This window comes from Synchiropus splendidus, chromosome 13 (assembly GCF_027744825.2).
Source record: "Synchiropus splendidus isolate RoL2022-P1 chromosome 13, RoL_Sspl_1.0, whole genome shotgun sequence".
Taxonomy (NCBI): domain Eukaryota; kingdom Metazoa; phylum Chordata; class Actinopteri; order Syngnathiformes; family Callionymidae; genus Synchiropus; species Synchiropus splendidus.
In genome coordinates, this window is record NC_071346.1 from 17,340,808 (window position 1) to 17,367,542 (window position 26,735).

Consider the following 26,735-nt stretch of genomic DNA (forward strand, 5'->3'; position numbering starts at 1 on the left):
TGGTAAAATAGGCTACTGAATCAATGTAGACATTTGCCCATCAAAGCTCAAGGCTGGAAGCATAGAGCCACCTGGAAGCAGGTCGAACAACATGCCGGCTGACCTGAGATTTTCACAGCTTCGCCTCAACCCTGCTCCAGTGTGAAATCTCAGACGAATATTTTCTCTTGTGATGGTCTTGTGTCTGTCATGTCCTGATGCAGTCAGAGTCAGAGATGGTTTCATTATCCACTGAGGCTTGTGCCTCGCTGAGTAAGGTTGTAGCCGTGGAGTGTTGCGTCAGACTGACTGCAGGTCAAATCTGTAAATAATTACAGAGCACTCCCGGCTGGGTTTCAGTTTTCTGTTTAATGTAACGCTGGAAATTGTCAATGCACAGCAATAGCGACAGAGCGTTCTGTTGTAGTACAACGATTTCACCAAGAGATGACAGTATTACTCTGCATTAGTTGAGCTGAATCTTGCACGATATGAGTGGGTTTTTTTGTTAACTTTCATTGATAACAGCTATAAAGACAGAGATCAAGAACAAACTTAAGGCATTAATAGAAGCTAACATGAATATTAATGTTATCTAGACTCATCAGCACGAATAACAACATCAAAAGTTTTCATGTCCATCTCTTTTCATCGCTGATATATATTTTGAGCTGTTATATAACATCCTTAAAGTCACAACTGGCATTGTCTAAAGATACACACACACTAACCTTCACCCACACAAACACTCATGCAAGAATGTGTGTCAAAGAACAGACGAAAGCACAAGGATGACTGGGATCCAAGATGCAGGAAACCCGAGTCGCATCACTTCCTGCGAGGGACCTTGTCACCAAGAGGGACCTCATCCATCAGTTTCTACAGAAACATGGCAAACATTATGGAGAGTGTTAACAGTTTTCTCAATGTTAGACATCCAGAGTATGAAATTTCAGCTGCCACTATATGTGACAGTAAATACAAAATGATCGGCTTGAACTGACCATCATCAAAGGGTCTTCAAATACTATTTAGATGATCCATCTGCATTGCAGCAGAAATGCATAGGTCAAAAAACTCACACACCTTGAGCACTCGATTGCAGTATGTTAGCCCATCTTCTCCTTCCCAGCAGCTCTCGTCCACCTTGTAGCGCTTACAGGCCAGCTGTAACTCATTTGGGCTGTATTGTGGAGCTGGGTCGATGGAATGGCAGTTGATCAGGCTCACAAGGTACTCGCGGTAGTGCTTCCTGTATCAGCACATTAACCACAGGAGATGTCTGGTAGCATTGGCCACAGCAGTGAAGCAAAAAGAGTACTGTACTCTACTTGGTGCGCTAGTCATTAGTTTTTGCAACAGCAATTCAGACTTTTAATTCAGTTTTAATGACATGATTTCCTTGGAAATGCGTATTTTTTGAAGCTCCTGACTTAACCTTAGTCATCAAGTATTAAAATTTTCAGCTAAAAGCGGCAGCTAATTTAAACAAGAATATAGGATCATGTGTATCACATCAAAAGACTGTTCTTTTCGTTTCACCTGCCACCTCAAACGACAAGCTCATATGGGTGAAGCTTGACAGTTGAATAGTTGTAAAATAACTGCAGGTTGTAGCATCGTCTCAAGGCAAACAAGTGAGATGAATGAGGTTTCCTACTCGCAGAGGCCCGCATGGCCAGGCTGGGTCTGAGCTCCACAGGCTGTTTCAGGCTGCTGTCCTCCTTCGTCCTTCTGCTCTATCACTCCACACAGGCCTGAGAGAGAGAGAGAATAATGAAATACAGATGCCATTCACACACAAACCTCTATCAATGGGAAGAAAGGAAACCATTTTCTCTCACACTGTTCAAATTGACAAAAATAGGGACACAGCAGCACTGATGACCAGACATCCAAACCTGCATCTTAAACTCTGTCAAAGTGCAATCACAACTCATTTATCTTGAGGTTCATAAATATATATTGCTTCAAAATCAGAACATAACAAATCATAGAGTCCTTTGCCTACCTGTCTGAGTTCCTGGAGGCGGCTCAGTATTGAACCGGACATTATTGCTCTGTTAGAAAGACAGAAGACAGATCTGATTATTATTACCTTTGACACAATGTAGTCATCTTTGGTATTTAAACAAATGCAGTAGTCTTTTGCTTAATTTGTTTTAGGTGTTTGGGTGTTCCAAGGAACTCATGGTAGAGTCTACCATGACAAACAGGAATGGAACCAGATGTCATTCTACAACTACGATGGAATGAAGAGGTTAAGATGGAAATCGTGTGTTGACTCTAAAAGGAAAACAGAGCACGGTCTGAAGCGGAGGTTGAGGCAGGAAGACCTGTTTTTAGAGTTCAGGATGGTTGAATCTGAGTGGTCAGGGAAAACAAGCAGGGGAGTGGGAAAGTACAGCATATGTGGTACGAGAAACTGTCAAGGGAAAAAAGCAGCATCAAGAATCTTGCAATACAATAAGTAAACTAACTCTAGTCATTGAAGTCACATTACATAATTAAACTGGATATCAAAAGAACTTCAAACAACTTTAAACAAACGTATCCTTTCTCAAACGGTTGAGAAAAAAATGAGAAGGCTCATTAATCTGTCTGTAGTGAGACTGAATTTTGTCTTCTAGAGGCCACCGTATTATGCGACTACTCTTCGTGGAACAGTGAGCTGGTGTGGATCAGGCTAAAATGAAGAAAAAAAGAGGTTTCTTTCGCTGACTTCACTGTTATTTTCCTCACCTGACTAGTGTGTAGTCTCTAGTGTAGTGTATTGTAGTCTGCACTGACCCTTCCAATTGGCTCACGTTTTGGCAAACCAACAGGCCATTTTAAGAGAAATCAGCTCTTAAATATCAGCCAGCTCCAATAGTTCACTTCAAATAGCAGCTGTCTAGTTGCTGTTCGTTCCATTGTGCATGTAGCGGCGTCACTCGGACGGTCTTAAGCACCGCTCCACCCGAGGACCTGTGGAAACCACCTGTTAAGGATACACAATGTTGAACAGCGCACTTAGCGCTTAATTTTATTGGTCTAATGTCATAACGCTTTCAGGGCAACAACAATTCAGGACATTTTTTTTGTTGTGCAGCATAGATATTTTTGTGCGCTGAGATCGGTGCGCAATTGCGCATGCGCGCAGTTTAGAGGAAACATTGGTGATCAGGTTCAAGAGAGTGAAAAAAGGAAAGAAATTGTGAGATAAGCAAAAGGATGATAGCCAGGCAGAGAGAGAGTGGGAAAGGATGTGCATCAGATTACATTAGGCTGATCAATGACAAGAGTGGAAATGTCTTATCAAGTGAAGAGTGTGTGTAAGAGGGAAGGAGGGAGTTCCTAAGGGAAGTGATGAATGAAGAGAATGGGAGAGAGAGGATAGAGGTGAAATGGTGGGAGTGCAGCTCTGAAGGGATGGACTGTAGAAAACAGTTGACTCAGACTCAGTTGAAGACTCCTGAAGTGTTCAGGAGCGGGAGCAGTGAACTTTGCACCAGACTGTTTCATGCCGTCATTAAGGCAGAGAGGATGAAGAGTGGAGGAAAAGTATGTGGTGCAGAAAACAGAGAGGACTCTCAGCACTGTAGAATCTGGAGAGGGATCATGATGATGAGTTACATTATGGAGGTGTAGGAATGAGTGGATGAGTCCAAGCTTAGAGGAGAAGTCAGCATCAGTGAGCAGCAGTATGGTTTCATGCTGAGTAAGAGCACCACAGATCCATATTAGCAATGAGGAAGTTCATTGATGTCAAGAGCAACTCCCAAGAAATGCCACCCCAGGCGCTCCTTCCTGCAGATTTCACGTTTTCCTTATTGACCTGCCAGACTTTGAGACTGATGCTTTGGTTCCTCAGCTGTATTGTAAACATGGCCAATGGCTTTAAATGAATTAAGATTAATTTCATTAACACGTCACGTCATGTAAAGTTGATACGGTCCAAACGTGCTGCTAAATGCGAATCAAATGTGCATGCTTGCACCTGAAGCAAAGCCTGAAGTCTGGAAGGTTCCCAGTCCCTCAGGTAGAAGAGACAGTCTCTGGGATGATGAGCGTGGAGTCCAGACACGCTGCACTCGTCTACAGCACATGTCTGAAAGGAAAGGAAGGACAAGGAAAAAAGAAAATCAATGAAATCATTGGCCTTCGCAATTTTTATTTACAAGCTTTAAAAAGGCAACCGTAGACTTGCACATCATTTGTCAGTGAAAGCAAAGGCTCAAAGGCTCCGTAGCAATAGTTTAAATTACGAGTACAAGAAGCAGTCAAATGTATTTGGTGAATCCAGTTAAAGTGTCAGGAAGAAGATTATTTTAAAAGAAAGAAATCATGCCAGAGGAAAAAAGAACCGCAGAAGACAAGCAAACCTACAGTGTGGAAAGGGTTGTTACAACCACTGCAGAACTGGTAGCGACACTGAGAGCAGCAGAAGTGCATACAGCCTCCTTTGGACAGCGCATACTGAAAACGACAATTGGGACAGGCTAGAAAGACAAGAGGGAAGTGAGAGGATGGTTAATGGTCATGCGTAATATTTCAACCTCACCTCAGAAATGTTTCTCTTTAGTTTAAGATGACAAATTAGGTTTGCATTTACAGTTCACACTAAGCTGCAAATCATTTGCTGTGGGTTACTATGACTATTTTTTTGAATATCTATGAGGTAAAATAATCTGTAAATCACTACGCAGTTTGGTTGGCACCGTTTTTTAACTCAAGAAAAGCTCTTTTCAGAGGCAAGGTTCTGAAATCTGAACCCCTTCATACAAAACAATTGCTAGATGTACAGTCATTAAAGTTGTGTTGACATGTATTATAATCTACATCAATAGAAAATGAAACAACTCGTGTGTCAGTTGCGTAGGAAACATACTGATGCCGTTGTCTCGAAGATATCCAGCCAAGCCTTGCTTCTGATACTCTGGATCATTCTCTCGCTTCCATAACTGATACTGTTCACAGGTCAGCCCAGAATGCTGGGACTCCCACTGGTTAGCAAAAGAAAAAAATACATACTATTAGTGTTCACACCAGTCTACATAAAATTTTAACACAATAACAAAGTCTGAATACATTAGAAATTTGAGAAAAGTTTGTACAGCACACATACCAAAGGAACAGTAGGGTATTGACTGCAAGGTCAGTCACACAATTTGGAGGAGAAGGTACAGGACCAAGTTAGATGTTTTGAAACAATTGTACCAGTTGTCAGTAGAGTTGTGCCCTTCACATAACTTCACTTGACTTAAATGTAGCTGGTCACATTTGACAAAGCTTTAAACGGAGGGTAGCTCTCTGAATTGTTTGATTACCATCCTTTTCTCCTCTACTGCTTCAAAAAATATTTCCACGTCAAAGCAATGATCAGGTGTCATTTACTTACTGGCTTTTTACACTGAGCACAGAAGCTGTTGTGGCACTGAAAACATGTGACCTTCAACTGGTTGCCGTCATATATAAATCCATAAGAACACTGCAAAAGAAGGCAATCCATATCACAACACTTTCAGGAAAAACATTTCCAAGGCCTGATGCAAACCAAAGCAGGGTATATGTACTCACATGGCAACACCAGAGAAACTTTGGGTCTTTAATAAGCGCCTGTTCTGTCAGCTTTTTGTGGAACAGTTCATACACTTCAGGCTCCAGACAATCTCTGAGCTGCGTACAGTCAAGACATTTTGAATTGCAGCAGAATGTCTCACCTCTTTTTGTAAACCCACTTCCCATTCAAAATCAATACCCAATATCCAATCTCCAAACATGGAGCTTGCATTCCTACCTGAATGTCCAAGGTGGAAAAATAGCTATTGAGGTGTTCAGGGTCATTGATGTCAGGCTCCCAGCACACTGGACACACCATATCCCTGATGTGTTTATTCCTAACTGCTATGGTAAAGTGTTGCTGGAAACAACCACAGCACATTGAACACTGACAGGAAGTCAGAGATTGCATCTGAAACGATGAAAATAATAAAGTATGTTGATTATTGCAGCACTGGCAAATGAATATGTGATATCAAATACACATTACCTTACTATGGGGAAAGACAGACAAGCAGATGGGACATTCTTTTGCCAGAACTCTTTTGATGAACTCCCTGTCATGAGATTCCTTCACTGCCTGCACAACATCCTCCAGAGAGTAGGGGGCACAGTGCTCAAGAAGCAAGGACAGTGCCAGCTCACAGCGGCCCCAGCTGGGAAGACCATATTCAGCTAGTAATCTTCGACATGTGCGCTGGAAACAACAAACAAAAAAGAAAGTCAGCTAGCTAGTGGCTAACTCAGGAACGACAAGGAGCTGTGCACTGTCCTGGTTAAAAAAAAATAAATAAATAAAATAGTAAATAAAAACCTGCTTGTCAGGGTGATGAATATCAACTGCAGTCTGAGGTTTTTCACTCCAAATGTTACGATGGAAAACCTCCAATAAAGGCCGTTGCAACAGCACCAATGCACCGTGCATCTCTCCTCCACTTTGTCGTAAAACGTCGTGACATGCGGCTGGGTCTTGATGGCCCAGAGAAAGCAGCATTTCAACCTGCGTAAACAATAAATAATGCAATATAGTTTGACTGGGAATCAAGTACAAAATTAGTACCTTCTCATTTGTGATTATTTAGATTGCAACTGCAAAGACACTCGACACTCTTACTGACATCCAACAAAGCTGCAACAACTTGATCAGATCATTGAATTTCTGTTGAGCAACTTCGTAAGACCATGCTCCATTACAACCTGATGCTCTCCTTCTTCTTCTTGGCTCTTGTGCCTGCTCATGCCGGCAAACCACCAAACTCAGAATATAGGAGTTTCGATGGTCGCAAAGTAGGCTACATCCAGAATGTGCTCAGTCCAGACAACTGGCTTGTGCTTTCCGCCACAGATGAAAAACAACAACGCCTCGACATGAACCACCGTTTACACTAACCGTACACTACAGTAAAGCACATCTAGTAATGTTTTAACAACCAATGTCGCTACTTGAGGCATCAACACTGGCTTTACCACATTTGCTAAAAAAACAAACATTTTTTTTTATCTGACAGCATAAAACAATTCTCCACCTTGGCAAGCCTGTCTCTCAAAGCTTGTCTGGCAGCTTTTTCAATAGCACCACCAGCTGTTAACCAGGCCTCCATGGCTTCTTCCCTAGAAAGTTGTATAAAATGTGCTTTTCGACAGGTATTCTCGCGTTTGTCAGGTGTCTTTGCAGGAGAGGTCTGAAAAAAACAGAGAGACAGACTGTTATATCATTCACACAAAACCTGATAAGAATTTCACTTTCTGTTCAAGAGAATTTACTGACTGTGTGTGTTTCCCCCACTTTGACTGACGTGTACTGTTGTGATGATGTGGCGGCCAGAAGTCTGATCTGGTCCAAAAGCAAAGGTAGCTCAGTCCTGAGCCATTTGGAGGGTTGAATTTTGTGGCCAGCCACCTTCATGCTGGTGAACACTTCCTCCGGACTCACTCCTTTCTTTTCACTTTCCTGAGAAGGATAATAACATATATATTTCAAATATAGATAGACCTATAGTTGACTACAACAATCAGATTGTTAAAACACACACAGATGAGTGGTCTGGGAAAGATAGAGTGTCTATCTCTAGAGAGCTTCTCAGTGGAAAAACAAGTTATTGTGGTAGGGGTTTTAGTCAGTGATAAGTCTATCTTAGGGAGAGGACAATATCACATGAGCTGGAAACAAAAATTCAGAAACAGAAATCTGTTTGATCTGACAATCTGTTTGGAGAAAATAAAAATGATAAGAACTGTTCTCTCTGCTCGTTTCAATCCCTCAGATCTGATTCAACTGAAAGAGTTGTTCGATGTGGGAGTGAAATAAAATTTCTATTCAATTTGTGAGAAGCGGCATCACATATTTGGGTTGATCATGGTGAGATGCACAAAGGGGATTCCCATGTATCATCACATTTCACCTGTCTTTTATGTCATAATCTTTCAAATTTTAAGAGCAGAAAAGGACCCTTTATGGAAACCAATGTCATAATAAAGTTTCACTATGGAAATGGTGCAAAGAAAAACAAACAATGTGACATGAGATGTAGAATACAGTAACAAAAAACAGCAAAGTAATTGCCTTTCACCAACTCTAATGAAGCTCTTTGTTTCTATACTGATCCTCTCTCAGGAATAAATACGGGTGTAAATAGGGATCGAATTGCTGGAAACCCGCTTTAAGTGAAGAGAATAAACATGCTCATATAAGTTCAATCCAATTAAAAATTAAGTAGAGCAAAAAACAAAAAGGATGGAAGAAACCTGCCTTGATCTGTAGAATCAGCTTAAGGCCCTCTTCCTTCATGCGCCGCTGCCTCAAAGAGTTCACATCTTCAAGTGCTGTTTCATTGGCCCGGATTGGCAGCGGCGGGACGCGTCTGACAGGGGAGGGCGGGCGTAGCTTGGCGGGCAGAGATGCCGGCTCTGGACGAGCCAGGTCACAGATCTCACACACCATGGCAGGTGAGTAGTTTAAGTAGGTGCAGAACTGACAAACCCACTGGACAGTGAGAAGAATAACAGACAGATGATATCGACCTCGAGCAGCTCCTTCAGAGGAAAACAATACACCACCCCATTCATTCCAACTGCCATCACTGTTTAACCAGTGCTTAACCTCCATCGGCACTACCTGCATTTCACCTCTGCTATCAAATTTGACAATAATAGGACTGTGACAAAATATCGATATGGTGAACTATCATGATATTTCACCTTATATGAATTATCAATATGCTCTTGTCGTGTATCGATTATTTATGATTAATTAAGTACAGCCGCTATACACGCTTTCATTGTTCCGTAGTCACTGAGGGCCGTGGGGACTGTGTTTGTTAAGTTGTAAATTGTACTGCAGAATACAAATGGCATGTTGAATCAATTTTACTTCTTGTTTGTTTTTGTTTCACCTCTATAAACATACAGATAAACTGTAGGTTATTAAGAGCATGTATTGGTAATTGCAGTATCACCATATCGAGATTCTTTATCGTGTATCATTATCGTGAGCTGTTTATCGCATATCGTATCGTGACTTACCCTAAGATTCCCAGCCTTAGATAATAACATAGTTTTTACTAAATTCCTAGACTAACTGTACATGATATCCATAGCCCTTCTCTTTACCTTTTTACAATGCAAACCCTATTGTTTTATACACTTCCTTGTCTAGTCTACAGTCATCCTTTTCACCTGACATTATATAGAAAAAAATTGAGGCAATATGATTTCCTTTTTATTTCTTTAGACAAGGTCAAGTTTACTAAAGCCAAAGGCATTCAATGCCAAACGGAAACAACCATTACAGATAATCTTGAACATAACTGCATATTATTTATGAAACTATAGTGCATTATACCCTCACCTGACTGTCAGGGTCACCCGGCATGCCCAGAACTGGGGCTGGTGGTCTCGGTGTAATGGGAGAATGGGATGGGGTCAGACTAGGTCGTGCAGCCAGACGAGGTCTTTCACACACCTCACATAAAACACTGCTGGCCATGTTCACCACCGTGCAGCTCTTACACTGCCAATCTTTGAAGAAGAGACAAACACAAGAGCTATTTATCTTATTATATCTTCTGAACAAAGAGTTATACACTGATAGAATGATAAGGAACTCAAAAGTGGACAATGAGTAGTGTCCGTGACTCCGTTCCAGTTTGAATGAAAAAAAAAATCCTCGTGCCTCAATCCACATTGAATCGATTCACATTACTACATTAGATACATTATTTTTTTCATCCCGAGTCAGTGAAGATATGTTTGAGAGAGAATCTATATACTCTTGTTTTACAAAAGTGGCTTGTCTTTAAATAAAGCAAAGCATATGTGTGCAGTGAATGGCCATTGCAAATTGTTCAACTAAAAAGTAGGACTGTTCAAGTAATCTAATTCAAGTAATCCACGGTGAAAGGTACAGCATCCAGTAATCTCAATACATAATTCAAAATCAGAATTTAAAGATATACAGACCTGTGGTTGTTGCAGACTGAGATCCATCCACAGCAGAATTCTTCAATAAGGTCCTGGAGCACTCACATGCATCACACACCAGGTTTTTGATGGAATTGACTGCTGAGCAATGAACGCAGTTCCAGGTGGACGAACTGAGACAGGAGGAAACAGGGCAGCTTTGTGTGTAAACACAGATGATGCTACTACAACAAATACAGATATGTCCAACCTTTGTTTGCTACTGGTTTTAGAGGAGGAGGATGATGATGATGATGACCAGACGATAGCACTTCTGGAGTGGTTGGCCAGTTCTGGATATGTGTGGTACACTTTGTCACATTCTGAACAGAGACTTTGGAGGCAGGTGAGGCAGTGAACAGATGTTCTGGAGATTCCACAGATCATGCAATTCTCTGGAATTGAAAATATGCTTGTTTTGTTGAGTTTGCTCTGTTTGGAAGAGCATAATGCAACATGAGGTCATTTTATTTTAACATATATTTTCTTTTTAAAAAGAAGAAGACAAACAAATTGGAGTCTCGAGTACACGTCTTTGTATGTACAAAAGTGGAACAGAAAGATAGGTCGTGCTCCGCTTTGGCTTCTCACCTTGATATTTATCAGAGGAGCTAAAAAGCACCAGGATGGTATTCTGGTTTTGATGGTTGGATGACAAAGAATGGCTGTTCTTCTTAGTGGATGGATGACGGAGCGGAGAGACCAGAGACTTTGTTTGGCGTTGTGGGTGGCATAAGGTGAAAGCTGACGAATGGCACCCCTCTGTGTCCGTGTTCAGGCCAACATCCTATGAAAATGGTGAGCAGTGTCATCAACCACCTTCTATGACCTTAACGTGGTTGAAGCCCAAGTCTACACATCAGCAGATCCCGACTCTCGACACAGCTGTCAGGTTTGTGTATTGACCACTGACATCAACAAAGACCTGGGACCAATGCAGCTTCTGCTTAAGCACATGACATCTGTATTGTATTGAATGTCATCAGACTGTCTTCACTTCTTCCGGAGGAGTCGACACGTCTGTGTTTACTTGTATAGCACAGATTACCTGGTCTGATCTGAATAAGGCTGGTGAAAAACATTCAAGTGGTAACATGGCAAAAGCGCTGAATATAGAATATGAATATAGCACCTATCATTCTTCTTCCTTATGATGAACATGAAATTTAGAAATGATTAGTTAGAAATGATTGGACGGAGATATGTCTGAGGAAATTGCCCCACAGCTTGACAGATGCTATTATGCATACGCTGGCTTGATAAGCATAATGACTAACAGACTCAAACTGTGGTAATATTCAATAACATACAATTCACCTTCACATGAGTAACACGAGAAAACCCCAAGACTAGAATGTCCAGAGGAGCTTTTCATCTCTATGCTCACTAGTGTACTGAAGAAAAACATTGTTTGGAATACTCATGTTATTTACTCACTTCTTGCTGGATCTATTCATCTAGTGAAGATTAGGGAGAATGAAATGCACGGCATTACCTTGTGTCTCAGTGTAGGAATGATTCTCTCATAAAACTCAGGGTGAGGATGAGCATCCTGATGGACAAGAAAAAGAAATTATTGGAGCAAAGATCTGAAACTGAACATGAAATATCATGGATGGACCACAGCAATCATCTCACATGTATGTCATAGGTTTGGAGAGTGAAACAACTTTCCTGCCAATTTCACGCAGAAAACTTTTGCTTGTTTAGCACGTCTTCAGTTGTTACTTACCAGACTCTCACAATTGGGACTTTGATGTATCGCGTCAGATTGTTTAATATGGCATTTCATTTTAGAGCCATCCAACCTGGTCGCACTGCCTTTACCCACAATGGTGGACAGATAAAAATAACATCACCACTAATACCCTAATGAGCATTTCCAACTCCATTCTGAGGCTCATCACTTCCAAAGTTACTGCAGCGACTTTCCCCACGTCAGGATCCAGGACATCCTCCGGGAAGCTGAGACCATCAGGCTGCTGGTTGGTGTAACCATAGAGACCAAGGACCGCTCTTCCTCCCTGCATGAAGAAAAAAAAACATACTGATATGAATAATGAAAGGAAAAAATGTCGTCCATGGAAATTTGTTCATTTGTTTGATTAAAATACCCAACTGTACTTGGATGAATTGTTTAGTTAAATAGCTGTTGGAGCAGTATAAATATGTTCTTTTCCTTGAGATGTACACATGAAGGCTTAATCAAATTACCTTAGCAGCTTCATGTGATTTTGAGAAATCTCCCATAGGTGGACTAACGTGTTTCATTGCATTTGAAAAGACCGGTAATTTGGTTTTCTCAGCCGCCATGTACATGTGCTCAGGGATAAAAACCTCTATATAGATGTTACCTGTATAGCATCAACTGTAGCACGGAACACTGGATTATTGTGTTTCACAGTCCTCCAGTACTTTGGCCTGTTAGGATTCGTCAAGTTGCAGCCATACTTTTCCAGAATATTTAATGCTGTCGACAATCGTTGCAGCGCTGCTAGAGTCTAATTGAGACAATGAGACATAAACATTGACGTTATTTTTCATACTGTTGTCAGTATACCACCACCGCTTTAACACTGTGATACAGTGCTGATCTTTGAAGTTTTCCCACTTACAAAGCATGTAGAGGTCTGTCATTCTTATCAGAGGTACTATTCAACTGTGAGTGACTGAATTTAAAACATTGCGAAAATCACTGTGGATGAGTTTTTAAGAATTTATTTGCCTTTTATAGCATGGCATTAGTACTTGATGGCCAATCATTCAGCAAGAACTGTGGCTCTCACAGACCTGTTACTTCTTCTTTAAGAAGCCCTCCTTGTTCATCACTTTGTATTAACTTAACTTGTTTGAAATCACCTCCTCTATAAAAGACAGCTGTCCACATATTCAAACAACCTCCAAACTCACCACAAAGGCCAAGACCAGAGACCTGTGCAAAGATATTCAGGGATAAAATTGCAGACCTGCACTACAGGGCAATAGGCACGATGCTTGGAAGAAGTTCAAGGTGACGATCAACCTCCCTTGATCTGGAGTGGCATGCAATACCTCTCGTCGTGGGTCATCGATGATCACAAGGACAGTGAGGGATAAGCTCAGAGCTACACTGCAGGACTCGGTCAATGACCTGAACAGAGCTGGGACCACAGTCTCATAGAAATCCATCACCAACATACATTGATCAAGCCAGTGTATTAGATACTGTTGCCCTACATACACAAAAGAAGAAAATTAACCACCCAGCCCTGGTTAAATGATCAGACTAACAAACATAAACAAGACTATTGCAGTACCTTTCCTGGCCTTAAACTCTATAACAACACCTGCACTGAATTTTTCATGGCTGGTCCCACAGAACTTTGAGACAAATTCCTGACCTTATCTGTCAAAAAATTCATCGGGATTAAAGAACAAAATACCCCACTGAGCACCTGTCCTCCTTGATCAACGACAGCTTCACCTACTTTGCCACATTTTACTGACTCACCGAGCCAACTACAGACAGCCCGGATGTCCTTCCCACACACTTCTTAAAAGAGACTTTAGATGTAGATTTGGCCCAGTGTCAATTGTCAATCAGTCACTCTCTGAAGATACAATCCCATCAGCATTTAAACACATATAGATCCAACCACTTTTAAGAAACCCACCCTCAACTGTAACATGGTCTTCAGACCATGCATCATGCATTTATGCATCAGAAATCTGTTTTTGAAAAATTATAGTTTGGTTTTAGATCAGAACGCAGAACAAAAACAGCTCTTCTAAAAATAACCAACAACCTTTGCTTAGGAGCAGACAAAAGGGAAAAAAAATCCATTTTATTATTTCTCTTAGCTCTCAGAGCAATGTTTGACGCTGTTGATCACTAACATTTACTGGGCTGCCTTCAGTACTAGGTGGGAATCAAATAACATTGCTCTTAGCTGGTTCAAGTCATATCTCTCTGACAGGACATCCTCAGTCAAGATTTAAATCTACATGTGATAAAATACATACCACCACCTTTAAAAGGCTCTTAAAAACTCATTTTCATAGGCTTACATTTACACTACCTAACATTGTTTCGCTAACATTAGCTGAGAATATTCATGTGTGTACATGTTTATATATGTGGATTTTTATTATTATTATTATTATTATTATTATTATTATTATTATTACCAGTGGGGTCAATCATAGCCGAAAATATATTCCTCTGACCTCTTTTCTGTTGGTGCTTGAACTGTTTTCCACGACCATGTTTTCAGCGATGATGTGTCTGTACTTGGCACACGGGGGTAAAGGAAGTTTTGCCATGGTCATCACACCAGTTCGCACTTCAGTGGCCTTCCCATTAGAGTAAAGGCACACTTCAGTCCGACCTCGCACTTCTTGGAGCTGTTCTGTTAGGGAAGCCATTCTCGTCTCATGCAAAACAGACACGAACGCAGTTTCAACCAAGAGCATCAGATCTCAAATTCACCAGTAGATGTCAGCTTTGTACTATTTGTGGGCAACCTGTCACAGTCAAACAAGATAAAATGATGACCAAAATGTGTCATTTACGGTAGTAGCACATTGAATACGTGGTGTAGTGATAGTAATAAATGAAGTGATGAGCGCCCCAATGTATTTGAAACGACCTCGTAAATTTGAGATTCTGTGAAAATGACGCACAATGTAGCAAGATTAAAATGCAAAAATAACATTTGATTATCTGCTCGGGATAAAGGGCTTTTTACTGAACGTTGAGGTGTAGGCGTTGAAGTTCGATTACCTTGCAGTGATGCAGCTAGCGTCGCTGAAACGCTCGGGCACTGCAGAGAAGCAGGATGCTGCAGCCAGCGACAAACATGGACGCAGGTATATGACGTCAGAGCATTCAAGCGTCGGCTCAAACTTGGTCATTTTGTGAATTTAAAAAATAATGTGTTACAACATGTACTGTGTACAGCAATTGACGGGAAACAATGGAGACAAATATACACAAACCCTGCGTGCAAAATACGCATGATCAAAAATTGCAAGAGGTTATTGAACACTAAAAGAAAATGCTGGCTATTAATCATTCTTTATTAAAGTCTTTCAGTGTTTCGGGTTCCATAACATATAGAAGGGGAAAACACATACGTTGACACAACACATTGTCATAAGTCCTCTTTTTTTTTTTTTTTTTTTACAATTATTACATTATTATTACATCATTACATTACATTTTATATATATATATATATATATATATATATATATATATATATATATATATATATATATATATATATATATATAGATAGATAGATAGATAGATAGATAGATAGATAGATAGATAGATAGATAGATATTTTTTTATTACATGGATTTGCATTTATTTTTGGTGTCTATGTGTCAGTGCAATCTAGCCAAATAAACTTAAGTCTTAATGATAAATAGGACTGCAATACGTATTTATACATGTATGAATTGATTTGATAGAGATAAGAAAGTGATCTCATGGCAATGTTATCACAAATCTCCTCCATTAACCGAAGAGGAGGATGTGACATTCCGCTCTCACATCCATGTCTCATTTTAATGTGGTTCTTTAATGTGATAATTCAAGAGTCCTCTGCAAATGCATGAGGTACAGTGGGTGGACAGATTATCCACTGAGTAACAGCATTCTAGTTGCTCTGTATGGACTGACATAGCTGTAACATCTGAATTTCACTAGATCTCAAGAAGTCTTGTGAACTTGTCATACTGGAAAGTTGACAATATTTCATGAAGGCATGGAAATTAAAATGGGTATCACTTGTAAATAATCACAATATTGCTAATCTGTTATATTGAACAACATATTAGACATATACATATGTCAGAAAACAGATAGTTGTCATATATTTTTTGTACATCCAGAATGGAAATAAATCCTCACATCATTCACCTGTCAATAAATCTCTCACAGACGAGAATATTGCCATATGGACACATTTATTTTCTTTCATATTGAAACATTCCAAACATCCCTAGCCTCTCCTAGCATTTAAGCCTCTCCAAGCTACAAATCTGGCTAAACGTCATATAGCTTCATGAAAGCTGAAGAAAGGATGACATTTTATACAGTGAAACAACAGACAATGACTGCAGAAAAAAAGAGAGCAAATATGAAATGAAAGTGTTTGTGCATAGTCACCGGTCACTGCACAAAACTCAAAACTACCTGACCACAACGTTCACAAATCTTTGGTGGGTTCAGTTCCATCTCGGTCCATCCAAATGACATTCAAACCAACATTGAATCAAGCAAAAATAACAAAAGAAAAAAATATACATATTGTATTTTACAAGTTAATACAATTGCCACAACCTTCTCATAAATACATTATTTATGAAAAGGCACCGATATTTATATTTATATTTATACATTAGTCTGAGATTGACATCAATGCAAATAACACTCTTCTCATCAAACTATCTGTTTTGCCTTCTCTGTGAAGGGTCAATGCCGAAGGATAGACTCAGTTTGGACTCTGTCTCTCAAGATGTGAGAAAATATTCTTTAACACAAACTGGGTGCTGAGTAGGCACCAAAAGATACTTACAAATGAACACACACACGCACACGCACATGCACATTTGTTTTGCTATATTTGCGAGGACCTTTCATTGCCATAATTCTTTCCCCAGCCTCTCACCCTTAACTTAACCATCCATGACAAATGGCTAACCTTGACCAGGACTCTGAACCAAACTTAATGGACTACTTTTACTGACCTTTTAACCCTCTAAACCTTGTGAGGACAGGCCAAAATGTCCTCACAAAGCAAAATGTCCCAACAAGAAGGTGGCTTGTCAAGACTTGGTACTCACAAGTATGGTAAAACATGCCCACATGCACACACACTCACACACACCAGTATGTGTGTGGAGGAACTGCACTGAATCTTCTATTTGGATGCAGACTGGTTCACAGTTCTGTTTCTACTTGAGTGTTTATCAACACGAGGTTTTGATATATTCAGCCTTGTCCTTTGCCACATCTTAGATGGACTGTGCTTCTTGCCCCAGATAAGTCAAATGATTGTGCCCACACTCAGATTTCAGCTTTTCACTGTGACTCTGGTTTAGGAAAGTCTCATGGAGACCAATAGTTCACACTCTGTACAAACCCTCGATTGCTTGCTTACATAACACACATCATGGCCAGATGCCTCCTCCATTTGACCTCTATTCCACGCTGACATAAGGTGGACAGACAGTTTAAATGAGCAAAAGCATATCTCTCTGTACTTTCAAAGTACAACACGTGATACTTTTACTCAAGTCCATACAAAAATCCTGGGCAAACACTTTTTCATATGCTGTCATTCACAAAAGGCTTCAGTTCTGCTCAGATTGAGCTCTTATATTAGAAAAAAAAATCATCTGTGCCGCTGAAGCCCTTCATTCAAAACATGTTTAAGCAAAGATGGACAATAGTGCATCTTAACTACAGGGAGTGGCACTCTTGAAAGGAACAGCCTCCGTGTAGCACTGTTTTTGTCGCAGACTGAACTGCGTGGCCTGGATAGCACCATCAAACCGCCATCTTTTTGACTTCTTTACTTACATACTTGTTTCACAAGTTGGACTTCTGTCTAAATTGAGGTGGTTTTCCTGCTTCTCCCCACTCTTTGCCACCACATCCTGTTCTCTTTCTTCTTCTTCTTCTTCTTCTCCTAACACATCCTGAGCACAATTTAACTTACTGCCCTTGGCTGTGAGTGGGCGGGTGCTGCTGCCGGAGCAAAGAGCAGACATTTCCATGTGATTCTTCTCCTGGTGGCTTAAGCCCATCAGCCGCCCTTCACCTTCTAAGCTCTTGACTGCTGAGCCCTCACCTCCCCCCCTAGAATTACTCAAACTGACAGATTGCAGTACGGAGGATTGCGATTGAAGATGTGCCAGGGGAGACTTAGCCTCCTGTACTGTCGAGCTGGCACACAGGGGAGACCTAGAAACAAACTCATCAGACAGTGGCTGGGGAGAGTTGGCTGAGCCAGACCGGGTTGTGGCTGAGACAGGTGTCATCACAGCCATTAGTACATCATCCTGGGATTCAATGAGGTTGACCTTCATGGTTCTTAGACTTTGAGGGCTGGTATAATGCCTTAATGAACCTGAAACAGACTCATACTTGTCCCTTAAGTTGTCCGAGCTTCTGTCTGGGTTACTGTCACCTTGAGGACTGGATACAAACTCGTAAAGACCTTCTTTGATAATTGTCATCTCCTGGTGGCTTTCAGGGGTTTTGGTAGCTTCCAGGGTACTGATCTGACTGAGATCCAAGGGAGGGGGGGCACGCAAGTGTCTCAGACTCATGAGCCCCCCTCCTACATTGGAAGGGAAGGAACAGCCTTCTTCTTTCCCCCCTGAAATACTGTCGGAAGCTTTGCATAGTTTCTTAGAAACACTGCCGTCAGAGTCCTGCGTGAAGGGCATGTCCATGTTTCTCTGTAGTGTCTCGGGTTGGACCTGCACTGGCAATGTCTTGTTCAAAGTTTCATCCAGTGGTTTTGTTTGTCTTAAATGTTCAGGGTTTTCACTGATAGTTGTCGGCTTGTATCGATCCGGCGAACCCAGCTGTGCTACCTCCTGATAATGAGAATGCTGGGACTGACCAGGACTTCTGGGTTCCGTATTGGAGTATTGCTTGTGGTAGCTCCAGCGGCTGGGGGATAGATTGTTGTCCAAAGGACATTTGCCATCTTCTCGCTTTTCAACCAAGACATCAGTAAGCTCCATGCTTCGGGCGAAAGCATCTTTTAGATTTAAAGAAATGATGCTTCCACTCTTCTTCGCTCTTTCAAGCGCTTCTCTTCTCTTGATGGCCTTCTCCTGCCGCTTTTGCTCACGGTAAAACTCGGAGAAGTTATTGACAATGATTGGGATAGGAAGCGCAATGACCAGCACCCCTGCTATGCAGCAGAGGCCACCGACAATCTTTCCCAAAAGTGTTTGTGGGTAAATGTCCCCATAACCGACGGTGGTCATTGTGATTGTAGCCCACCAAAATGAAGCAGGAATACTGGTAAATTTTGTGAATTCCTCGTCTTTCTCTGCAAAAAATACCAGACTGGAAAATATCATAATGCCCATCGCTAGGAAGAGAATGAGAAGGCCCAACTCGTTGTAGCTTCTTCTCAAAGTGAAGCCGAGAGACTGAAGTCCAGTAGAATGCCTGGCTAATTTCAAAATTCTAAGAATCCTCATGATTCTGAAGATCTGGACAACACGCCGCACGTTCTGGAACTGCATCACGTTTTTGTTGGATTCAGTCAGGCATAGCGTAACATAGTAAGGCAAAATAGCCAACAAATCGATGATATTTAGTGGTGCTTTGATAAAATTCCATTTGTTGGGTGCAGAGAGGAGGCGTAGCACGTACTCCATAGTGAACCAGGCGATGCAAACGGCTTCGACATGAGCAAGGCTGGGGTTGTCATTAAACTGACCAAACTCATCCACAACCTGCAGCTCAGGCAGAGTGTTGAGGGACAACGAGATGGTGGAAATGATGATGAACAGAATGGAGATCATGGCCAATATCTGTAAGACAGGAGTCATCACATTACTATTGAGGAAAAAAAAGAACTTCAGTGAAGATTCAGAAAGTTTGAATGACAAGGACAAAACACAGAATGGATTATAGTTTGTAGTCTGGGATTTTCTCCCCCTGAAGTGGTGTCATAATGTAGTTTAGGAGGCAGACTTCCTGCTCACCATATAAGCGTAGAGAGAAGTGGAATAAATCTACCGTAAATATTTGGTAATGTACATGTCAAAGGCTTTCTATTTGGTGATGGCATTGAGAGAAATGGTGTTACTGCAGGTAGCATTAGCACGCGCCTCAGCGCAGCCTTATTGGGATATTTCAGGATAATTCTAATTGGATTGCGCTGCTATCTTTAGAAAGGATAGAGAGATGGGTGGTTACTCATCTCTTCCTTGCTTCACCGGAAGCAAAGGTTGACCAGCTAGAGAATTTTTATGTGCTTGACACATTGAGGGTTAAAGCTTTTTTTAGTGGATTTATATAATATTTATCCGTTGAGAGAAGATTTCTTTTTTTTTAAGTGTAGTTTCAATTTATACCTTTTTCCCATTACCATCCAGTCTTTTCTCCAAATGCTTGATTATAGCAAAGAGGCTAACTATAGACTGTAAGACTGCAGGGCATAAGTTGTCTTATTCAACTTAAATAACTGTGGCTGGCCCACAAGAGAATGACTATGAGTGGCCAGTTAAATTCACATACTGTGTGACTTTTTACAAGCTTTTCAAAAGCACTCACAAAAATAACATCACATCTTGGGGAATATTGTTTTTCCATTCATTTCCATTAACTAATTCCATGCTATTTGTTTCTCAAATCAGAGTCATGGGGGAACATAGACAAAAAAAACCCTGGGTGAAAAATTACTCATTTTAACCATGACTGAACATCAGGACTGATTGAATTACCAAAGCTGCTCGAAACTTGAATACCTACAATAACCCAATAATCACAAACAAAGATGTTTATATTTGGTGCTCAATATTTTGTTGTGATTCTGTTAACAAGGATTAGCTAAAATATCTTATTACTGTTCGAATTTTGTGAGTGTTAATTGATTTATCTGTTGGTTTGTTTGTTTGTTAAGTTCCAAATGTACTGAAACAGCCCTGCAACATTATCTGTTATATATATATATATATATATATATATATATATATATATATATATATATATATATATATATATATATATATATATATATATATATATATATATATATATATATATATATATATATATATATATATATATATATATTGTAAATGTTTATATGCTGCATTCGGTGTAGACAGGCATTCTTATATATTTGTGTGTGTGTGTGTTTGTGTTGTTTGCTTTCGTAAGTTGCAGAACAATTATAATTAATTTTTATAATTAACAATTTACCCTCTCAGGGATTATAAATCAGAATTGATGTGGGATCCTCCATCATATCACCAAAATGTTCCTTAAACTGCGTGAGCATATATAAATTATTTATTTAACAGTACTTTTTAACATTAGATCAACCAGCAATATGTTGTGTAATCATAAGTTCAGTCAATATGAAACATAGATGTTTATTTTAAAAAATGTGCACAAACCTTTTGCAGGACTTTTTTTCAGTGCAGTTGTTCTATCGTGTTGTTTTTAGATAAATGTAAAAATTGACATTAAGCGACATTAAGTGAGCATCATCTCCTGATATTTACGGTTTGAAGGTAAAGGAAATGATATTGTCGGTAAATATTAATGAATTGCAACCAGGTTTTTTAATATTTGAGAATGTAACATGGCACTGAGACAAAGGAGAAGAAAAGTAGGTCTGTTCACCAAAAACCCTCTGTAGACATTTGCTGCTGTTCTGTCATTGAGCTCAGCACCAGGTGACACGCCGAGGGTGTGGATTAAGTGCCTTCCCTGCTGAGACGGCAGTTCTGACATGGTCAGATACCACTATAATAATAGACACATGAATCATCTTTAACTGGACTCTGTCGGAACACTAGAGCTAGAGATTATCTGTATATTTAGATTTTTTTTTAACAAGATCATCGCGTTTTACCCTTGAGTCTAAAACATTCTCCATGTGTACTTCGTCTCCAAACTTTTCCATGTTAACTCCCCCACTAATAATTCTGATCCGTCTCTGGTTTGCCTTGACTATCTCTGGCAGTACTATGCTCAGGAGGGGGGGAACTTACAATGTGTGTTTTAAATAAATAAGATGGCAAATGCCTCATTTTTTGTAGCAAACTAGGGCATCTTGGTTCGCACCTATGAAAGAGGCGGACCATTGAGTACCTTCATTTTTTCTGTTTTCTAGTGAGAGCAAACCTTGGTATACTTCAGTCAGAGATATTCCAGTCACATCCCAATAGGCGCAGACCCATCAAAATCAACATTTTGATTGAGAACTGAGCACCACATCATCTGTAGGGACAGTTGTGTTACCTTGGCAGCCACTGATGAGCTGGGTTTCTCCAGCAAATCCCACAACTGCTGTCTCCTGTCGGGACAGCAACCGCGATCCTCCTCCTCTTCTCCATCCTTCTCTCTCAGTGTCTCTGCCTCCCGCCTCAGCTCCTCATTCATCTGCTCCTTCTTCTGATGGTATCGTGCCTGACAGCAAGACTCCAGGTAGATCTCATCGATGCCCCAGTAGTCCAGCTCCTGACCAAATGACAGAGCGCACATCTCCTCCATCATGTGCAGCTTCCCTGTCCTGTAGAAGTTGAGGATGGAGGAGAAGGCCATAGGATGTCGATCAAAGAAGTATTCATTCTCCATCAGGCTGTAGTCATCGCACATTTCCAGCAGAGATTCGTGGGTGTTGCAGTCTCTCAAGCGGCCGAGGCGAGTTCTGGGCAGTCGGTCCAATGTTCTCCATAGCACTTCATGTGTGAGGCCCCCCACATTGAGTCGGACCCTTTTGGAGCGGGCTTTATTACGGATGATGTCGATGGGCTCAGGGGGAAGAACGGCGGATGGCGGTGGACGGGAGGCTACTTTGGGCGTAGTGAAGACCCCCCTGTCTGTCATCTTTGTTCTGAGTCAGCTCTCTCAGTGAAATCAGAGGGATTTGTAATGGCATGGATCCATGGCTGTAATCACAGGAGGCAAAGTTCTTAAGGTTCAAAGAATTGTGGCAAAAGCAAGTTGCTCTTTGACTCTGAGAAGTCAACGTTAAGACACATGGAACATGAAAACGTTGAATTTTCTGCAAAAAGTCAATTTCTTTTCATTATTTTGTAATTATTTCTTATGAATTTCTTAACACTCACTAGCAAGTCTGAAAATACATACCAAACAATACAACTATCTTTCTCAAAACTGAATGTTAACCCGCAAAATTATCGAGCCTGCATAGCCATAATTGTCATTTGTCTCCTCATAGTCGTAGGAATCATAGGAACACATCAAAAACATATGTTGAGAACTACAGTACATGATAATTTAAAACTTTTTTGTATTGTTTAAAAATCAAAGTGATCATCAAGCAGATGCAAAAGCAGCCCACAGCCTAAATGGCGAAGGAGTTGAGGTTCTGCCATGTCAAACTTCTGTTACCTCTGAAGATGTTTGATATTCTGCTCATTCTAATCCTCTGATGCTGTTTTCTGTTTGCCTGTGTCTCTGTTTCGAGTTCCCCCTCTGGTTATATTTCACAAGTTCAGTGGTCTGTCCCTGTCCTATCGAGCAGCCAGGAAAGAGTGACTGCATGAAGAATCTTCACTGTGATATTGCTGTTTGAAATGTATTTTTTTAAATGCTGATCAGAGATGTTTTTTTGAGAATTTTCTCTTTAGGGTGGCATGTCATCAGATAGGCCATCAGTTGCATTATTAAAAAAATCTGATCAACAGAAAACCAAGTGTTGCCTTGTTGCTAGTAGAATGAAAACCAACATTTTAACATGTTAGCACCGTTGCACTAGAAAAACATCTACAAAACATCTTTTGTGTTTGATACATTTGATGCGGAGTGGCCAATACATGAATGTCAATGAAAAATAAAAAGAGAACCTCAATACAAGACGATATCAAATGAGTTCATGTAAAGCACAATAATGTATGAGCTGTGAGTGAGCTGTATCGCTTCACAATGTTCGCCCTTTGTCAGTCTGCCACTGACCTGGTCCAAGTGGCACAACTTCCAATTGTGATGGCGCTAATTTGACAATTTCAATTATTTGTTTCAGATAAGATCCCTACATTTTATCCACAGTCTGTAATTTCGGCAATGATGAGATTCACAAACCTAAATGCAGTGGTGGTCCTTGGATGAATTGGTGAACCCTGGTGAGCCTACCTAGCCAGCGCCTCTCACCCAATTGAATGAACTGAACTTGCCTTTTTGAGCGACTGTGTAAGTGTAGTGTCATTTTCAACATGAAGAATCCCGAACAGGGTTGATGAAAAGCTGTGGTATGGCAATCGAGGCTGTAATGCTCAGTTGGGGATCAAGTCAAGTGACTTTGCGACAGTATAGTGGTTAACACATACAGCCAAGATTTTTTTTAAATATTTATTTCAGCATGATCATCAAAAATATCAAGGTAAATAACTTAACCTTGTTTTATCAACCAAGCAATAATCCCAAAAGATCCTAATAAACCAATAACGCCATGCCCTCTTCGCCATACCTAAAACCGCAACTGTCTAAATGGATCGGGGTTAGATTATTTTCCCCCAATATTAGTCACATATGGAATTTGTGGAGCCTTGGGAGCCAGAATCAGATATGTGTATTACCCTTTTCTCTTGTCCACCTGACTACATTTTCAAGAAAATGCATCCTCCTGCAAGAACCTTGCTTCAGATTTAAGATTTTACCCCAGAAGAACATCGTCCTGTCACAAACAATGACTATAAATAATGTAAAACAAGAGGGGAAAGGAGGAACTTGTGATTTTCTCTGGAGAGCTGATGGACAATTTCACTCCCAAAACATGACCCAAGGTCCTGAGTGCTCAATTTAGGGGTCAATATTGTGTGTACAGCCACACTTGAGTGCTGAGGTACCCCGTATCAAAGGGAATTTTTGTGTTTCTCTTGCCTCCAAATACGAAACATTTATCTGATTGTGTAACAAAGTGGCTGCTCTGGCAGCTCAGGTCTGCCCTGGTTTATTCTAGTCATAGATCTTCTCTGAGGGCACTTACAAAAGCAGGCTATGTCAGGACATGAGTGACGTTTACAAGCAGGAAACCTTGGCTGCTTTAGCTAAAACAGACAATGTTTAAAATCATCAACATCTCACTCATTTACTTGGTTTTCACAGTTTACAGTTGTTGCAAAATATATTTTTTTAAATGAATAAAAATGTCCCTCATTCTTAAAAAAAAATTAAATTCTGAGGAATGTTTTGTTGGTTCAAAAACAAAAAGCAAAAAACAAAGCATACCTTGATTGACACAGCAGGTGATTTAAAGAAGACCCATGTCCTCCACTTCCTGCCTGGTTTATCTCCCCCACTGTGGTCGATGTCTGGAGCCGCGGGGGTGGCACAGTCCGCCCATGAGTCTCATTGTTGGAAAAGTTGAAATGATGTGCGGAAGAAAAGGAAAAGTACTGCAGCAGTCATCATGAGACAGAAACGGCATCAGAACAGCAGAGGGATCTGGAGGAAGGTGAGAGGTGTGAAGACACTGGCCTGCAGAGAGACAGGGAGGGCGGGAGTTAACTGGATTGCAGTGTTCAGCACTAAGGACAGCTCCTGCTTTCAATTCCCTGCTCGACATGAAATTAACCTAGTGCTGATTTACGCCAGGTCTGGGATGGGAAACCAATGTTCTCATGATCATTATTCAATGGAATGAACTGAGATTGATAGATCTATAACTAGACTTCAGTGGTTCACATTGAAAGCATAATTAATACACTTCTTTGTGGCATTTCTCACATGCAACAGGTAATTGGATTTAGCCTGAAATATGCTATCCTTCCTCCCCAGAACCATATCCAGGTCTATGTAAATAAACAAATGACATGAAGTACATGTGAACTGGACGGCATTCTGAGTGTCAACCTTGTCTCACAATCACTTGGCTGGTCTATAGGAGACTTTGTTGCTATTAATACACAGCAAAGCCGCTCTCTCACAAATCCTTTAAATCAGTCCAACAGCACCGAGTGTTCTTCTCACCACTTTGAATCACCTTAAATTTACGTATATCACTTTAGTCTATCTATCTATCTATCTATCTATCTATCTATCTATCTATCTATCTATCTATATACCTCATATAGTGCCATATACATTTATAGCTACTTTTTTTAGCTTGATTCTATGCATTCACTGCAGCATGAAACTTTGAGTTATGATTAAAGTAAATTCAGAAAAATCCAGATTAGGAGCCATCATGCATGTAAATTAAAATGGATCAAGAAGGGCAAAATTCGAGGTACGTTATTGCCATGTCAAGTATAAATGATGGTCATAATCGAATGATGATTCTTTTGAACTTTCACCAATAAAGTTGTTGACAGCATTCTCAGCTCCAGCATGCCTTGGGAGCCAGGCGGAGGACCGACGGGCGCAGTGGGTCAGAAGCTGCTCCACCGCCTGTCTCAAGTTTTGGACGGCAGCGTCGGTGATGACGTCTGCGCTGATCTGAGCGATTCTGGAAACCCGCCTTACCAGAATGCATTGTGCTCCGATAGTCTTGTCAGACTGTCTCTATGGCAACGGCCGCGGGGATTTATGGGTAACAGAAAGTCGTGGGCGTGTAAACCGATTCAAGTGATTTCAACGCTTCAAAATACAAACATGCCGGATATGAAGGCTAAGTATGAAGAGAGTATAATTCCAGTCTTATTTTGAATAAAATACCGACCCAAAAGCGGAATTATTTCTGTCAAAAGACACAGCCTTCGCACGTTATCTATTTTAAACGAATATGATTTAAGGTTGTTTATGGTGCATCAATGCTTTTGTTATTTATAAATGAATGTATTCAACAGAACTATTTTCGACAATTAAAGTAAGCTCCAGCTCCCTGGACACAACTGGCCAGGAGCCTTAACTCTGACTCTGAGTTTTCAGTTGAAATGAAGTCCCTCAACAACTCGCTGTTAAATCGGCAATCATTTCAGTTCAATTCAAAAGCCTACTTAGTTACAATATGTCTTATGTCTGTAATCACTACTGGTATTACTGTTACACTGCTAAACGTCACTGCTGTGTTTGCTTCCAAGGTGACTGTTCAGTTAAA

General features: G+C 40.5%; 2 protein-coding genes across 5 annotated transcripts; both read right to left on the minus strand.

Annotated features, from left to right (window-relative positions):
• Positions 1-316: 316 nt before the first annotated feature.
• Positions 317-14,821, minus strand: LOC128770009 (E3 ubiquitin-protein ligase RNF31). Of its 4 annotated transcripts, XM_053884213.1 has the most exons (24): positions 14,741-14,821; positions 14,185-14,388; positions 12,333-12,479; positions 11,847-12,002; positions 11,474-11,530; positions 10,570-10,765; positions 10,190-10,373; positions 9,979-10,112; positions 9,368-9,537; positions 8,270-8,503; positions 7,289-7,471; positions 7,047-7,202; positions 6,335-6,520; positions 6,011-6,217; positions 5,759-5,932; positions 5,539-5,637; positions 5,360-5,449; positions 4,850-4,964; positions 4,348-4,460; positions 3,959-4,069; positions 1,991-2,039; positions 1,640-1,736; positions 1,066-1,231; positions 318-858 (listed from the first exon to the last, which is right to left on the minus strand). In XM_053884213.1, exons 2-24 carry the CDS (start codon positions 14,380-14,382, stop codon positions 808-810), a joined length of 3,273 nt encoding a protein of 1,090 aa, XP_053740188.1. In that variant the 5' UTR covers positions 14,383-14,388; positions 14,741-14,821; the 3' UTR covers positions 318-807. The 4 variants fall into 4 exon arrangements, with proteins under 4 accessions (XP_053740189.1, XP_053740188.1, XP_053740190.1 ...); XM_053884214.1 differs by lacking the exon at positions 14,741-14,821 and having other exon boundaries at positions 317-858; positions 10,190-10,271; positions 14,185-14,711; XM_053884215.1 differs by lacking the exon at positions 14,185-14,388 and having other exon boundaries at positions 14,741-14,795.
• Positions 14,822-15,279: 458 nt separating this feature from the next.
• kcnb2a (potassium voltage-gated channel subfamily B member 2a) lies at positions 15,280-25,146 on the minus strand. Its single transcript, XM_053884232.1, has 3 exons — positions 24,926-25,146; positions 21,974-22,623; positions 15,280-19,530 (listed from the first exon to the last, which is right to left on the minus strand). The coding sequence occupies exons 2-3, from the start codon at positions 22,559-22,561 to the stop codon at positions 17,548-17,550; spliced, it is 2,571 nt and encodes an 856-aa protein (XP_053740207.1). The 5' UTR covers positions 22,562-22,623; positions 24,926-25,146; the 3' UTR covers positions 15,280-17,547.
• Between the last annotated feature and the right edge of the window lie 1,589 nt (positions 25,147-26,735).